This window comes from Equus quagga, chromosome 11 (genome assembly GCF_021613505.1).
Source record: "Equus quagga isolate Etosha38 chromosome 11, UCLA_HA_Equagga_1.0, whole genome shotgun sequence".
Lineage (NCBI taxonomy): Eukaryota > Metazoa > Chordata > Mammalia > Perissodactyla > Equidae > Equus > Equus quagga.
The window spans coordinates 66794910-66810566 of NC_060277.1; the positions used below are offsets into that span (position 1 = coordinate 66794910).

The 15657-nt window shown below is 49.6% G+C and overlaps 1 protein-coding gene across 3 annotated transcripts; it reads left to right on the top strand.

Annotated features, from left to right (window-relative positions):
* Window positions 1-1343: 1343 nt before the first annotated feature.
* LOC124246504 (asialoglycoprotein receptor 2-like) lies at window positions 1344-13393 on the top strand. Of its 3 annotated transcripts, none has more exons than XM_046674677.1 (9): window positions 1344-1641; window positions 1832-2138; window positions 6493-6612; window positions 6824-6919; window positions 7571-7642; window positions 7803-7889; window positions 7978-8123; window positions 12674-12780; window positions 12996-13393. In XM_046674677.1, the coding sequence occupies exons 2-9, from the start codon at window positions 2015-2017 to the stop codon at window positions 13150-13152; spliced, it is 909 nt and encodes a 302-aa protein (XP_046530633.1). In that variant the 5' UTR covers window positions 1344-1641; window positions 1832-2014; the 3' UTR covers window positions 13153-13393. The 3 variants fall into 3 exon arrangements, with proteins under 3 accessions (XP_046530633.1, XP_046530634.1, XP_046530635.1); XM_046674678.1 differs by having other exon boundaries at window positions 1856-2138; XM_046674679.1 differs by having other exon boundaries at window positions 1924-2138.
* The last annotated feature ends 2264 nt before the right edge of the window (window positions 13394-15657 follow it).

Consider the following 15657-nt stretch of genomic DNA (forward strand, 5'->3'; position numbering starts at 1 on the left):
CAGTTGGTAAACCTTGACAGGCAGCAGATAATCCATTTGTTAAGCTCTTGCCTGTATCTTGGAACTAAACCCACATACCCCGCAAGACTGGGGCTTCCTGGCAGTGTTTTCCAACTTTGAATTGTGACCCATTAGTGGATTGGGAACCTCAACTGAGTTGGTCATGAAATAGAATCCAAGTAGTAAGGTAAACATTGTTTCATGACCCTTTCATGTCAATAATCTATCTACAAATTCATTCATTCATTCCATCACTCCTTCATTCAATAAATACTTGTTGAGCTTCTACTGTGGGCCAGGCACTGGAAATTCAGAAGAAAGTAAAACGTACAAATGTGAGTGTTTGGGTGCAGGTGCATGCGTGGGCGTTCAGGATCACATTGTAACACTCTTACACTGGGTTACGGTCAAAACACAAAGCAGCCACCACTGCCTTAGCGGCTTCATACTAATGTCAGGATCCGGGAGTTTGTGGCTGCCTCCCGTGTGTGTCGGAAAGTTACCACAAGCAAAGCACGGCCTCTGTTCCAATCCCTTTTTGGCACCGGGGCAGACATAGGCAGCTTCATAAGAGAAACTCTGCCCATAGCCAGCAGCCCAAGTTTGGAGGGTCAGAAAATCAGGGAAGAAAACTGTGTTTTCTTTCCCAAGTTGCTAGTGTGGGTGTTGGTGGTTAGCTCACCACAGTCCTCCGTTCAGGGAGCCCCGCCTTCCTCATAGGACTGTGAAGACCCCTCTCTGAGGGGCAATTTCCCTACCCTCCGACCCCTCCACCAGGGGCAAGTCACTTCGTCTCCCTGAGGCTCTGTTTTCCTCCCCTGTGGAGCAACCAAAGTACCCCTGTCCAGGGGTGTTGTGTTGCGAGGGTTACATGAGAAAATGTCGGTAGACCATGGGGAAGAGTGTCTGGGCACGAGGACAAAGGTGTGTGTGGCCAGGGCCATGGAAGGGGCTTACTGAGGTCGAATCCCTCCTGCCTGTGAGGGCCGCCTTTCCCTCCTCCCCCTATGCTTCCAGTTCTTGAGGGACTTTCCTCTGAGGAGAATGAAGCCAGTTGGCCCAGAGCTGGGAACCTGAGTGGTGGAGCCCGCAGGGAGCTGGGGCCTAGGCTCAGATGCCACATTGGGCAAGAGCAGAGAACCGGCCCCTCTGATCCTAATCAGGGATATTTGGAGACACCAACAATTCTGGGCAATTTAGAGGCAGGAAGTGAAAGCGGGAGGGGCAGAGGGGAAACAGTGAACTGCACCCCTGCCCTTCCTGGCCTGGCCCCCTCACGAACTGCGCAATGAGTGAGGTGACTGGCATGCGGGGAGGGAGAGGGACAGACCAAGACACCCCCTTCTCTGGGAAGAACAGAGCCAGTCCTGTCCCCCACCCCCGCTACGCTTTGCCTGAGTTCCAACTCTGTTTTCACTTCTATTTACTGTCCAAAGTCCCTGGGGCAGGAGATGCCAGCTTAGAATCACTGGGACACTCAGACACACGGGCTCAGGGCCCTGGCCTGGACGACCCACTCCGTTCCTCTCTTCTTCTCATCTAGTACCACCTGCCCCCCTTCTCCTGTCTCCAGCCCCTCCTTTGCCCTGGGGCCTAGGCTGCCTGAGGGACCCAGCAGTCAGCCCTCCATACCTCCAACAGGTAACCAAGGTTGGGGAGGCAGGTGGAATTGGGGATGTTTGGGATTAAGGGGACCCTAGTTCAGAGACAGAGGGGGCTGGATGGGAAGATGTGGGGTGGTTTGGTCCATGAGAGCATGGTGGGAAGGCTCCTGGCCATGTCAAGGTCCAAGCAATCTCCTGAGAAGGGATGGGACCCAACTGTATTTCAGCCCCAAACTCACCTCCAACCTCAGACCCAACCCAAGCCGTCGCTCCGACCTGCTCAGACCCTACATTCAACCTCATCCTCCACCTGAATTAGCATCGGAGCACAAGCATCAGCCTGAACTCAGCCCCAGCCCCAAGAGCAGCCTCAACCTAACCCCAGATCCAGCTCCAGCCCTGGACCCAGAATGGCAAAGGACTTTCAAGACATCCAGCAGTTGGACTCTGAGGAAAATGACCACCAGCTCGGTAGAGGAGAGGGGCCAGGCTCTCAGGGGCGCCATTCCAGGACAGAAGATCCATTCTGGAAAGGCAAGTGTCCAGGGTCTGGGGCTTGGCCCCAAGACTGTCTAGCTTCTGATCACTCTCTGTCTCTCTAAGGTCTGTCACATTCACTCTGTGACTAGGGGTGGGGCCCCTCCAGGTGTGAGGTGCCTGACACCTCTGCTTGCCCCCTGACCGCACCTTCCTCTCCACCCCCAGGACCCCAGGAAGTTGTGTGTGCCCAGAAGTGAGGCAATAACTGGAAGCTGGAGACGACTTCCTCCCTTCTTCCTTCAGACCTGAGCAGTGTGTGCATGAGTGTATGCAAGGGAAGCACATTCAGCCAGGAGAGTGTGTCTGTGTGCAAGTGGGGGGTGTGGGGATGGATAGGCAGGGGAACTGGCACAGAGGGATCCTAGAAGATTCTTGCTCCTCCCAACCCTCCTGCCTGGATCCTTGTCTAGCAAATCTTGACTGAAGCCCTCAAGTGTCTGGGAAAAGGTTTTAAGGCGAGAGAGATCTGAGTGGTTTAAGGCTGAAGGGCAGAAGCCAGGGGTGGGGGTTGGGTATCAGGCGTGTGGGTGCTGGTGATGGAGCGAGGCTCTCTGGAGACAGGAGGGCTTGGGGCTCGGAGCTCAGGAAGGCAGACTGGTTAGCCTGGGCTGGGAGGAGGGACCCCTCATTCCTGAGGCTGGCAGATGGAGGGAGAGCTGGTGCTGTTGCAGATGAGGGTGGGTGCTGGGCAGGGCAGGAACAGCAGGAAGGACAGGCATTCTCAGCCACAGCTCTCCCTTCCGGGGGTAGTGGGCTGGCAGGCTGTAGACTGCATGGGGCAGAGGCCAGACCTCTGCGTCCCTCCCTCTGCATCCTCAGTGCCCACGTGATGCCTGGTACTTAGCGAGACTCAAAAATGACTTTGGATATTGTGGAATCTTCTGAGGGTGAGAAGATTCAGAGTTTAAGCAGGAGGCTTGGAAAGAGTCCAGAGGGTTTGGATTTCATGGCAGAGAGTGTTCACCCAAAAGGGCTGATGAACAACACGGCAGGGCAAGTCTGAGGCAATGCAACCATCAGTGTGTTTCTCTCCAGCAGCCCCTGCTGCCTTCATGTGAGCTGACGCCAATCACCTGCTTACCGGGGACCATCTTCCATTCTTCCTGGCACTTGATATGCCTACAGTTCTTAGCAAATCTGGAAATGTTTTGGCTATTGTTTCCTCAAATATTTTTTCTGCTGCCCCCCCTTTCCTTCGAGGACTCCAATTATGCACATATTAGTGTCTCACAGCTCATTGATGCTCTTTCTAGGTTTTTAAAAATTCTTTTCTCTTGGTGTTTCTGTTTATATAGTTGTTATTGCTGTGTCGCTAAGCTCACTAATCTTTTCTTATGCATGTCTAATCTTCCATTAATTCTACCCAGTATATTTTTCACTTCAGTCATAGTTTTTATCTCCAGAAGTTCAACCTGGGACTTCGAAATATCTTCCTTGATATTTTACTTAATTTTTGGAACATATGGAATAGAGTCATAATATCTGTTTTAATGTCCTTGTCTGTTAATTCTAACATCTGTGTCAGTTCTGGGTCCATTTTGATAGATTTATTAGTCTCCTTATTTTGAGCTGTGTTTTCCTGCTTCTTTCGATACCTGGTAATCTTTGATTGGCTGCCAGACATTGTGCCTTTTACCTTGCTGGGAGCTGCATACGTTTGTATTCTTCTAAAGATTCTTGAGCCTTGCTCTGGGATGCAGTTAAGTAACTTGAAGTCAACTTGATCCTTTTGGCTCATGCATTTATGACTTTTTAGGTAGGTCTGGAGCACCAGAGAGGCAAGACTTTCTTGGGTCCTCTACCCACTGCCCTGTGGGTTATGAGTTTTCCAGTCTGTCTGTGAGAATAGGCACTATTCCTGGCCAGGTGTGAGTGCCAGGCACTGTTCCCTAATCGTGTCAGATTGCTTTTCTCCTGCCCTTGGGGACTTCTCCTTACACACATGTGCTGACGGGTACTCAGCTGACGGCTCAAGGGAACCCTTGTGGGCCGCCGGGACTCTGCATGCAGCCCTCTCCTCTCATTCTCTGTCCTGTGAAGTCTAACCACCGTGGTCTCCTCTGACTCCATCTCCTCAACTCGGGGAGTCTGCTGGGTTCCGCCTGGATTTCCCCTCCCTGCCCCAGGGCCTGGAAACTTTCTCCCAGCACCAGGCTAGGGCGATCGTGGCACTCATCTCGTTTGCTTCTTGTCTCTCAGGGATCATTGCGCTTTGCTGCCAGATGCCCAATGCCTTGAAAATGGTTGTTTCTTAGCGTTGCCTGTTTTTTGTTGTGGTTGTCTCTGGGAGGAGGGTAAATCTTGTCCCTACTATTCCATGGTGTGCAGATCCTTTCTTTCACTTTCAAACTTGGGTAAGCAGCACTTTTCATGTTTTAACTCATTTCGTTCTCAGAACAACCCAATCAGATGGCCACTGTTCTTTCCCCCATTTTTTTTTATTGTGGTGAGAACACTTGATAGGGGATCTCCCCTCTTACCAGGTGTTTAAATGCACAATACCTCATTGTTAACTATAGGAGCAATGTTGTACAGCAGATCTCTAGAACTTATTCATCTTGTGTGACTGAAAGTTTATACCCATTGAAAAGCAACTCCCCATTTCCCCTCCTCAGCCCGTGGCAACCACCGTTGTACTCTGCTTCCGTGAACATGACTCTTCCAGATTCCCTTTATGAGTGGACATGAGAAAACTGAGGCACCGAGAGGCTGAGGGACTCGGCCACGATCTCAGAGCTACTTGGTGGCATAGCTGGATTCCACTGCGGGCGGTTTCAGGGTAGAGGTGCAGAGACAGATTGCTGAGCTGACCCAGAGTTGGGGGTTTATAGGTCATAGGTCAGATTGGGAAACAGGACAAGGGCCTGCTCAGTGGACAGTACTGGAGAGAGCAGTCAGGAGCTTGGCAATGGAGTCCCACCTGGGTTGGAGAGGCTGTGTTCAGGGAGAGCTTCTGGAAGGCAGCTATGCTCACCAATGCCACTAGGGAGAGCTTCTGGATGGAGAGAAATGCAGGGGATCAGGGAAGACGTGTGGGGGAGAGTGAGAGGCAAGGGGGAGGCTGTGCTGAGAGGGAGGTGTTGGAGATATGGCCTCTCTGGGTCAAGATGAGTCCCTGAGTGTGGCTGACGTGGAGGAAGGTGACAGTCATTGGTGTGAGGAGGTCAAGAGTTCGAGGTGGTCACTCTCAGGCACAGTGTCCAACTCAGGATAGTGGCAGGAGATGAACTGGGAGGAAGATCCTGGGTCCTGACTGAGCCTCCCAGGCTGTGGGGTTCCTGGGTGTGACAGCAACAAGGAGAGAGGGAAGGTGAGGGTCTGAGGCACAGAAGGTGGAAAGAAAGCAGGAGCTCAGGGCTGGGAGGGGTGCCAGAGCTCCAGGCGCGGAGAGCCAGCAGGAGGGGCAAGGCCGGCTCAGCGCGTGTGAAGACGTGGGTGCGCGTGCGTGAGAAGGTGTGTGTCAGGGTATATGCGCATGTGAATGTGTGCTCCGGTGTGTGAGAGGGTGCGTGTTAATGTGTGTGAGTGTGGGTGTATGTTAGTGAGTGTGTGTTTGTGAGTGAAATGAAAAATGCGTGTGTGAGAGTTTTTGTGGTCAGAGTTCAGCCTGATCAAGGGGAGGGAGAGGTGTCTGTGAGATGACTGAGGGCCGAGGGCAGGGGGTTTACAGCAGAACAAGGGCTTCTGGGGCGGCGAGGGCAGAGGGAAATGGGAGATGAGGAGGGAGCATGGGGCCTGGAGGGCGGCCCTTGGGGAGTGGTCTGTAGTGGAAGGACCTGGACTTAAGGATCCCAGTGGAATTTGGGGTCATGGGGCAGCTGTTCCAGTTTCGGGTTTGTCTCAGGGGCCTGGGCTGGGGTTTTGGGAAGAGCACAGGGCTCGGCCTCAGCACAGGGGACCCCAGGCTGAGGGAACAAGGGACTTAGAGGAGCTGAGGCTCAGAAGCCAGAGGTGACGCGAGCCCTCTGCTAGTGGTTGCGCAGAAGGGGAAACCCACTCATGGATCTCATTTCTCAGGATGTGTGCCTAATAAGGCCAGGTCTGTCCCGTACCCCTTCTGTGTCTCCCTGTCGCCTGGGTCCAAGATGGGGCTTCCACAAAGACAATGTGATAACATGTGCCATGTGCATGTGTGTTGTGTGCATCTGTGTAGGTGTGTGCATGTTTGCACGTGTTCATGTAGGTGCGAGTGTGCAAATGGGCGTGTGAGCAATGTCTGGACACTGGGGTTAAAGCCGCCCGACCCCTCCAACACCCCCCAGATACTGTTGCCTTGGATGCTCCCCCTTGCCTTCAGTCTCTGGCTCCCCTCCCTGACGCCTGGGTCCTGACACCCCTTCTCTTGCAGGGACACCTCCTCCGCAACCCGTGCTGCTGCAGCGTCTCTGCTCCAGGCTCCGCCTCAGCCTGCTCATCCTGGGCATCAATGTCCTGCTGCTGGTGGCCATCTGTGTGATTGGGTCCCAAAGTGAGGGTTGCTGGGGCCAGCAGGCATGGGGTGATGATGGGAGCGGAGACAGGGGCAGTACTGGGGGCAACGAGAGCTCTGATAGGGGAACGGATGGAGGCATCGGGGCAGTGCTGGGGTGGTGAGGAGGCAGTCACATGGACGGTGATGGGCGCTGTCATATGGGACACAGGCCCTCCTCTTAATTCTGTCCCTATTGTCTCCTGACAAGGAACACAGCTGCAAGTGGAACTGTGGACCTTAAAAGAAACTTTCAGCAATTTCTCCTCAAGCACCCTGATGGAGATCCAGGCTCTCAGCTCCCACGGTGAGCAGGTGCTCCCCTGAGGGGAGGGGCCGGGGTGGCCGGCTGGTGGAGGCCCCTGTTTGTCAGCAGGGATTTGCTGGGCTCCTTGCTGGGCCCCAGTGCTGAGTCTGCAATAGGGAGTGTTTGGGGTGCTGTGGGGGTGCAGACTGGGGCAGATAACGTAGCCCGAGAAGCTGGGCAAGGCTCCCAGGGGGCGCTGACCCCTGAACTGAGGGACCCTGAAGGATGAATAGGGATTAGACAGGTGAAGAGGATGGGGTTAGTGCCAGGTAGAGAGAACAGAATCTGCGAGGGCCGGGGGTGAGGAAGACCATTGCACATCTGGGGACTGTAAACACTTCTGGTGTGGCGGGAGCTAGGTGAGTTGGGGCCAGGCCGTGCTAGAGCAGTGAGCTGGTGAACCCTAGTTCTGTGAAAGTGGGACCTATTGAAGGGGTTTAAGCAGGAGTGAGAACTGAGCAGCTCTGTGCCTCAGAAAGCCTCTGTGGCAGCGAGGGAGACTGGGCGGAGTCAGACAGGCCACGGGGCAGAGGGTACCATGTCCCAGGTCAAGGTGATGGTGGCCTGGACTGGTGCCCCAGTGATATGAGGATGGATGGATGTTAAGGAGGCAGAACAGAGGGAAAACGGTTTAGCTTTCCTCTTTTTCAGGAGGCAACGCTGGTGACAAGGTGACATCTCTGGAAGCCAAGCTGGCGAAACAGCAGCAGGAGCTGAAAGCAGGTCAGAGACCCTCCCTTGAGTGTGTGTGTGTGAGTGTGCATGTGTGTAGGGTGTTGTGGGTGTTGTGTTTCTCCAGCCAAGGGCTGGAGTCCTGTGCTGGGTCCTAGTGGGTGGGACACCCCCACTGCCTATACCATCGTCCATCGCTCTGTCCCCCTAGATCATGCCACCTTGCTCCTTCATCTGAAGCACTTCCCAGTGGATCTGCGCATCCTAGCTTGTCAGCTGGCATTCCTCCAGAGCAACGGTAGGCACAAGGGGCGTCTCCAGTCCCTCTGCGCCTGTCCCCCCACCGCCGCTGAATCTCATCTCCCTCTGCCCCCTAATCCCCTCAGGCACAGAATGCTGCCCCGTTAACTGGGTGGAGCATGAAGGCAGCTGCTACTGGTTCTCTCACTCTGGGAAGACATGGTCCGAGGCTGAGAAGTACTGCCAGCTGGAGAACGCCCACCTGGTGGTCATCAACTCCAGAGAGGAGCAGGTGAGCCCATACCCTTCCCAAAGGCAGGAGGAAACCTCGGGGAGGCAAACTCGGAGATGCTGGATCAGGCTTGCTTTATTATTATTTTTTAACCTAAGGAAGAGTCCAGAAGCAGACGTCTCTGGCAGAGCTCTGGGAGGTTCACAGTGGAGCAGCCGTTGATTCTTAGAGGTGGGAGATCACAGCCAGGATCCTGGGCGAAGGGGCATGGGTGACCAGGTGATGAGGAGCAGGTCAGGAGACAGAATGCGAGGCAGGATGAACGGGGCCAGGACTCGGATGGAGAAGACAGTGGAGGCGTGAGTCCCCACTTGCTGTGTGCTGGCCGTAGGCTGTGTGGTCACTTGGGTGAAAGGAGCAGAGCGGGCAGGATTCCCAGTGACACACCTGCCATGGGTTACTGCGTCTCTCCAAAGCACCCCAGGGCCCCCTGCCCGGGGTTGCCACCAGACCACAACCCCGAACACTGAAGTTCACAGGGAAGAACCTACCTGTTAGAAGAGGTGGGGCATTTTTTGGAAAAGGAGGAAATTAACGTAACATTTGCCAAGTCCTTACTCCTACCAGGCACTTTCATTTATTCACTTCTCTAATCCTCACAGCCTACGGGGCGGGCACTCATTATCCCCACTTGGAGGGAGGGAGAGATGGGGAACCAAGCAACTTACCGCACAGCCAGCAAGTCAGAACGGAGCTGGAATTCAGAGCCCCTGTGCCTCCTTTGCCAGTGTTTTCAACTACTGCATGCTGCCAGAACAATCGAATACATATATATTTATGTAATATATTTAATTTATATGTTTATATATAATTTATTTAATAATATACTTATATCGAATATAAATATTTATAATTATAAATGGTGGAATGGTCACAAACGTATTTTTGCTTTATTGACCAGGTTGAAATTGCCAATACTCAATCAGTTTTGACCTATAAAAATATCAGTTTCATGTGGGTCGACCTAAGACCTCAGTGCTTCGTGATTTGGCCACACGTTCATGACGGCTATGACTTCATGGTGGATCGGATTGTACCTTCATCCGTTCAGTGCTTTTTGCCTGGAATTCATCTTTTTTTTTTTTTTTCTGAGGAAGATTAGCCCTGAGCTAACATCTGCTGCCAATCCTCCTCTTTTTGTTGAGGAAGACTGGCCCTGAGCTAGCATCTGTGCCCATCTTCCTCTACTTTATATGTGGGATGCCTACCACAGCATGGCATGCCAAGCGGTGCCATGTCTGCACGTGGGATCCAAACTGGCGAAGCCCGGGCCACTGAAATGGAAAGTGCACACTTAACTGCTTGTGCCACCGGGCTGGCCCTGAATTCATCTTTATAGGATGGTCCTTGATTTCTTTTCTCTTGCATTTGCTTAATGTCTCTCTATCCATCCTCTCATTTCCAACGTTTTTGAATCTCGTAGTGATTCTTAGCCTTGGCTGTATATTGTAAGCTCTTGAGTTAAAAAATTATTGACACCTGGTCTCACACTCAAAGATTCTGATTTAATTAATCTTGGATTCATCCTGGGCATTGAGATTTTTAAAAGTTCCCCCAAGTGATGCTACGGTGCAGCCAAACTTAAGGTATTTCTCCTATAGGTTGTGTGTAAGTTTTATTTTTGATTTTTAAAAATGGAAATTTTTCAATTGAAATTGAATTCAATCAAAAAGAAATTGAAATAAAAATTTTTTCTTTCTTTCTCTCTCTCTCTTTTTTTTTTTCTGGGAAAGATTCAGTCTGAGCTAACATCTGTTGCTAATCTTTCTCTCTTTTTTTTCTCCTCAAAGCCCATTACGTAGTTGTGTATTTCAGTTGTAAGCCCTTCTAGTTCTTCTCTGCAAGCCACTGCCACAGCATGGCTACGGACAGGCAAGTGGTGTGGTTTCACGCCCGAGAACTGAATCTAGGCCCCCGAAGTGGAGTGTGCTGAACTTTAACCACTAGGCCATCAGGGCTGGCTCAAAGCTTTTTTTTTTTATAAAATAGGTGAACATATCTCATTTACATTTATTTTTAACTAGATATCTTTAATTTTAATCCTGTCTTTTTTCCTGTTTTATGTACTTCTTTTGTTTTCTCACATTTGCTATGTGAGCTGTATTCTTTTTGTTTTCTCCTCTAGGGTATTTTGGACAGCATGTAGCATATTTTTAGTTATACTAGTGGTCAGTTTCATGGCTTTGAATGATGGGCTGAAACTTATTGGCTTCAAAAAATAAGAGTTTATATAACCTTCCATATGAAAGAAGAGTAACCCAGCACACTTATTCTTCTTCACATGCCTCATTCTTTAATTTTTTTAAATTGGGATTTAATTGACATATAGCATTGTGTAAGTTTAAGGTGCATGACGTGTTGGTTTGATACATTGATGTATTGTAATATGATGATTGCAGTAGTGTTAGCTAACACCTTTATTATGTCAACTAATTATCATTTCTTTTCTGTGTTGAGAACAATTAAGACCTAGTCTTTTAGCAACTTTGAAGTTTATAATGCCTCATTTTTTTCTCTCCTAGATTCCTTAAGTGTTTTGCGTGAATAGTTGGAATCTTTTCTATCTTTGAATTTCGTTAACCTCCTTCAGATATATCTCGGTGTTGCTCATTCTCTCTGTATTTTTGCTCTGAGGCCAGGAGAGTCCTTTTAATACGTAAAGTCAGGTTTTCTAACATTTGGGAAGATTTTTTTTAAGTCATATTATGTTTGATTTTTTTTTCTTGTCCATTTGTTCTCTTTTCCTCTGGAGCCTGTCATCCAGAAATATCTCCACTGTCTGCGCCCCACAGCCGACACCTTCTTGCTATTTACTTCGCTCTTTCTCTCCTTTCCTCTGCATTCTGGGTCCTTTTCTCAGGCTCATCTTTCATATCTCAGACTTAGTTTTCTGCTGAGTTGCTTGTTTTTGAGATAGCTCAAAATTTTTCTCTTCAATTTCTTTACTTATCACTGTGTTATCTTTCTTCTTTGACATCTTCTTTCATATTTTATGTCATTCATCTCCTCTTTAATTTTTTTTGAGGGTGTAAAGAAGCTGTTCCCCAACATCCCCTTATGTTCTGAAACATGCCTTGTTTTCAAAGTTTGCTTTCACCTCTCTTTTTGATGTCACAGTTGTTTCTTCCTCCTCTCTTCCTCTTGATCCTCACTATTTTTGCGTAATTTCCGCGATAATGTTCCCCTTCTGCTGCTTTTATGAATGGGCACACTTCTTTCTTGCCTGTTGTTTACCCGCGAATAGGGGAGATCAGTGCTCCTGGGCCAGGTTCTCTCATCATCTGGCACTCCTTGATTCCTCCCCTCCGTCTTCAACACAGAGGCCTGAATATTGACGATTTGTATTCTTTGTTCGGTTATTCAGCTTCTTGTGGTGACAGGAAGAAGGGACTGCGGCAGCAGACAGCAGTAAATAGAATATCTTGTCCTCCAGGCGCTTTCCTTCCAGCTCTGTTGACTCCTGTGAATTTGGGGATCAGCCCTACCAGCCTCTGAGGGCTGCCCCTTCATGCACAGGACAGTGTCCTATTTGCAGGATTCTAGAAGTCAAAGATGCTGTAGTATCTGCCCTCAGATGAGGAGACTAACTGCAAGCTTAGTTGTGTCTCTAAGAAGTGAGAGGGGAATCAGGAAGTTTTCCTCCAATCACAGTTGGAGACCCTTCGCATGCTGTCAAAGGGAACTGCTAGGTGTGCATGTTGGTCACCCATCCTTCCCCCTCCCCTGCTACCCTCCTAAACCATGGGACTTAAGTCCCCCAGGAAGAGCCATATACATGAGAAGGTCACTTGAGGGTCTGTTGTCTTAGGGGGTGTGCATGAGTCCTGGGGAACTATCTCAGAGACCAGTTTCACCCTAGCCCCTGCCAACTGGGTGACGGGGCTTCCCCTCACACCCAGGGCAGCCTCCTATTTTCAGCACAGACTGCCAGACCTCATGTAGGCAAGTCAAAATGGGGCTCTGGGCAGCAGGTCCAAGCTTGGAAGCTCCAGGGCCTGGCAAACCTCCAGAAATGACAGCTACACATAGAAGCAGGAGCAGAGGCAGATGTGCCTGAGAGACAAGTGAAACTGAGATCCTTATTGGGTGCTGGGGTCCATGGGGATGCCAGGGGCAGGGGTGAGAGTCAGGATTCCAAGAGTTTGAGGTTGTGGGCAGAAGACAAGCAGAGGACTAGAGTCGGGTAGCAGCCACGAGTTGGGAATGAAGTGGGAGGCCAGGTCAGGGGGCGGTGTTCACAAACTCAGGCACTGGACTGACTTTCTGGGCTCTACCAACTACCTCGAGCTCCTTAAGCCCATGCGTGAAGTGTGAATCATCTGGGTGCCCAAATTAGAGGGCTTTAAGAGAATTAAATAAGGTAATCCTTGTAAAGCACTTAGGATGAGATCTAGCCCAGCACCTTTACAGAAGAAAAGGCAAGGAGCTAGTTGTGTGGGGCTGATGGGTCTGCCTGGGGCCAGATCAGACTGGGGAAGGCTGAGGGAAGCCCAGCTCATGCCTTCATGGAGGGACAGGGACTAGAAACTTCCCTCCTGTCTGTTTTCCAGAAATTCATTGTACAGCACACGAGCCCCTTTCATATCTGGATAGGTCTCACTGACAGCGATGGCTTCTGGAGATGGGTGGATGGCACAGACTATAGGTATAGCTACAAGTAAGTGCTGCGTCTGCCCCCCATTCTGGTCTTGGTCTTTTGCCCCAATACACTCCCACCCAGCCCTCAGGGACCAAATTCCCCAGACTCCCAACCTCCAAAGCTGTAGCTTCTGCTCCCTGAACCCCTCTAACGCTGAGCTTTTCTGAGGTGGGGGTGAGAGTTGCTGGGATGGAGGAGGGGCTCAGAGCTGGATCTGTGTCCTGCCTTCCTAGGAACTGGGCTGTCACTCAGCCAGATAACTGGCATGGGCACGAGCAGGGTGGAGGCGAAGACTGTGCCGAAGTCCGGCCCGATGGTCGCTGGAATGACGACTTCTGCCAGCAGGTGTATCGCTGGGTGTGTGAGATGAAGCAGAACATCACCACCTAGGAGCCCCGAGCCCCGCAGATCTCTAGCCTGTCCCCGACCCCTGCTGCCCCCAGCCTCTCTATTGGGGATTTTGAAGAAAGGAAGAAGAAAAGAGAGCCATGAGGAGGGGTTGAGGAAAGAGAGAAGGAGGTGGTTTAAGACTCTCAGACCCTGGGAAGACTGAGATCCCACATCCTGCAAGTCACAGTAATTATTATAATTTTCAGCCTCCTCAATGGAGTAGGAAAAGAAGAAACAAATACTTGAAACTCTGCGTGGACTGGTTATTTGGAACTGGGAAATGTAGGGTGCAAAGAAGAGGGAGGGGAGAGGGTCTCGAAGAGAGAAAGTTTAGGTCCTAGACAGCTGCTCCTGGACACGCAATCCCGAGGGACACAGGTCAGTGGCAGGCACTGGGGGTTGGAGGGAGGGAGGGCCTGCCTGCATCCTGAGGGGTTCCCAAAGGAAGAGCTCTCCCTGCAGGTGGGATCTCCTCCTGGAGAGCTGCAGGGAGCACCCCTGCTCCACTCGCAGCCTGGGAGCTGTGGACTGGGCTGGCGAAGGCCAGTGGGGAGGGTTTGCCAAGAGAGGGAGGGTTTCCACGTGGCTGTCTCTTTTTGATCCCAAACAGATCTAGAGTAGCTCCAGCACATGGGGTCACCAACAATTTCCGCAGTGGGTAAAGTTCACCTGCCAAGATCATTCTGAATCCGACCTTAAAAGGGTCTTAAAGCAATCTGATTTTTCGTTTTACTCTTATTACAAAAGTAAAATATATTATTAGGAAAAAATGTTTCAAATATACACACACATCTCATACACACAGGGAGTGTCCTTCCCTCATCCCTACCACTGCTCCCCAGAGCTAACAATTTCATGGATATTATATTAGTCATAGTTTTCCAAAGAAATCAATAGAAAGTATCTATCTATCTATCTATCTACCTATCTATCTATTGTCTATCGAAAGATATTTGTTATAAGGAATCGGCTCATGTAATGATGGAGGCTGACACGTCCCAGGTTCTGCAGGCGAGTCGGCGAGCCAGAGACCCAGGACGGCCGATGATGCACGTTCCGGTCTCAATCCAAAGGTCTGAGAACCAGGAGAGCTGATGGTATCGTTTCATATGAAGGCAGCAGGCTCAAGACCCAGGAAGAGCCGATGCTTCTGTTACACAAGTCCAAAAGCAGGAAAAAAGCTGATGTCCCAGTTTGAAAAGGGTTGGGCAGGAGGAACTCTCTTACTCACTGGAGGGTCAGCCTTCTTGTTCTACTCAGGGCTTCACCTGGTTGGATGAGGCCCACCCACATTAGGGAGGATGGTCTGCTTTACCAATTCAAGTGGTCATCTCATCCGAAAACACCTTTGCAGACACACCCAGCATAATGTTTGACCAAATATTTGGGCGCCCTGTGACCCAGTCAAGTTGACACATGAAATTAACCATTACAGGTTTCCTGTCAGGATGTCTCCTGCAGACGTGCATAAATGCAACACGACATCATTATGCGGCTTGCCTTTTTCACTTTACAGTGTGCCGTGGACATTGATCCACGCTATGCTATTCCCTGACAGGTTTGACCTCATTGAATTTAGCAGAGGTAGAGAGTTCCAAGTATGGATGTGCCGTATCTTATGTATTCATTCTCTGTGGTGGACAGGTGGTGGTCATTTTTGTTTGTTTTCATGCACGATATTGCAAGCAATTTTTGCTTCTAAGCTTGTACTAGGTCACGACTTTCCGATTTTTAGTTGTAACGTTTTCTAGGATTTCTCCTTCAAAATGTGTATGATTGGCATTAAATTAAAAAATTATGAAGGTAATAATACACGCAATTTAAAGTCTTGTAGGGCTAGAAGCAGCCACTCCTGCTTTTCAGAGAAATCATCTTCAGTATTTTGGCTGTTTCTTCTGGTATTGACATCTGAACTTCTAAATAATACACGTAAACGAATATCTCTTTATTTATCAATTGTTGACATTATTCCATCACTCTTTGTCAAGTAGATGGGTACAATCTTCCAGTTTAGTCTACCACAATTTTTATTTAAATCCTAGTTCAGAATCTGGATCAGTTAAGTCTGTGTCAGTATTAACTGCTGAGCCACGTAGTATAATCTGATTACATTTCCTTTCTTGCACAACTTTTGTTTCTTCTGAAGTTAATAATTATTTCATTTAAAAATTTGCTTCAGATTCTTTGAACCTATTGTGAAATCTTCCTTAACTGTAAAAACCCCTAACAGTATAATTTTCCACACATGCAAACTGGTCACATAACCAGCATTTCAGTTCAACTTTTTTCCTAGAGCCACAGAGGTGAATCCAAGTTTTATGGGACCTGAAGTGTACACAATTTTGGGGAGCCCTACTTAGGAAAAAATGCAAAATTAAACGTAAAAGGTAATATTTACTTAAGTTAGAAAAACCCCACAAATTAAGAAACTGAAAGCTACCATAAACATCACAAAATCCAGAAAAATAATATATTTTTAATAATCTTCCACCACACCTCGAAAAT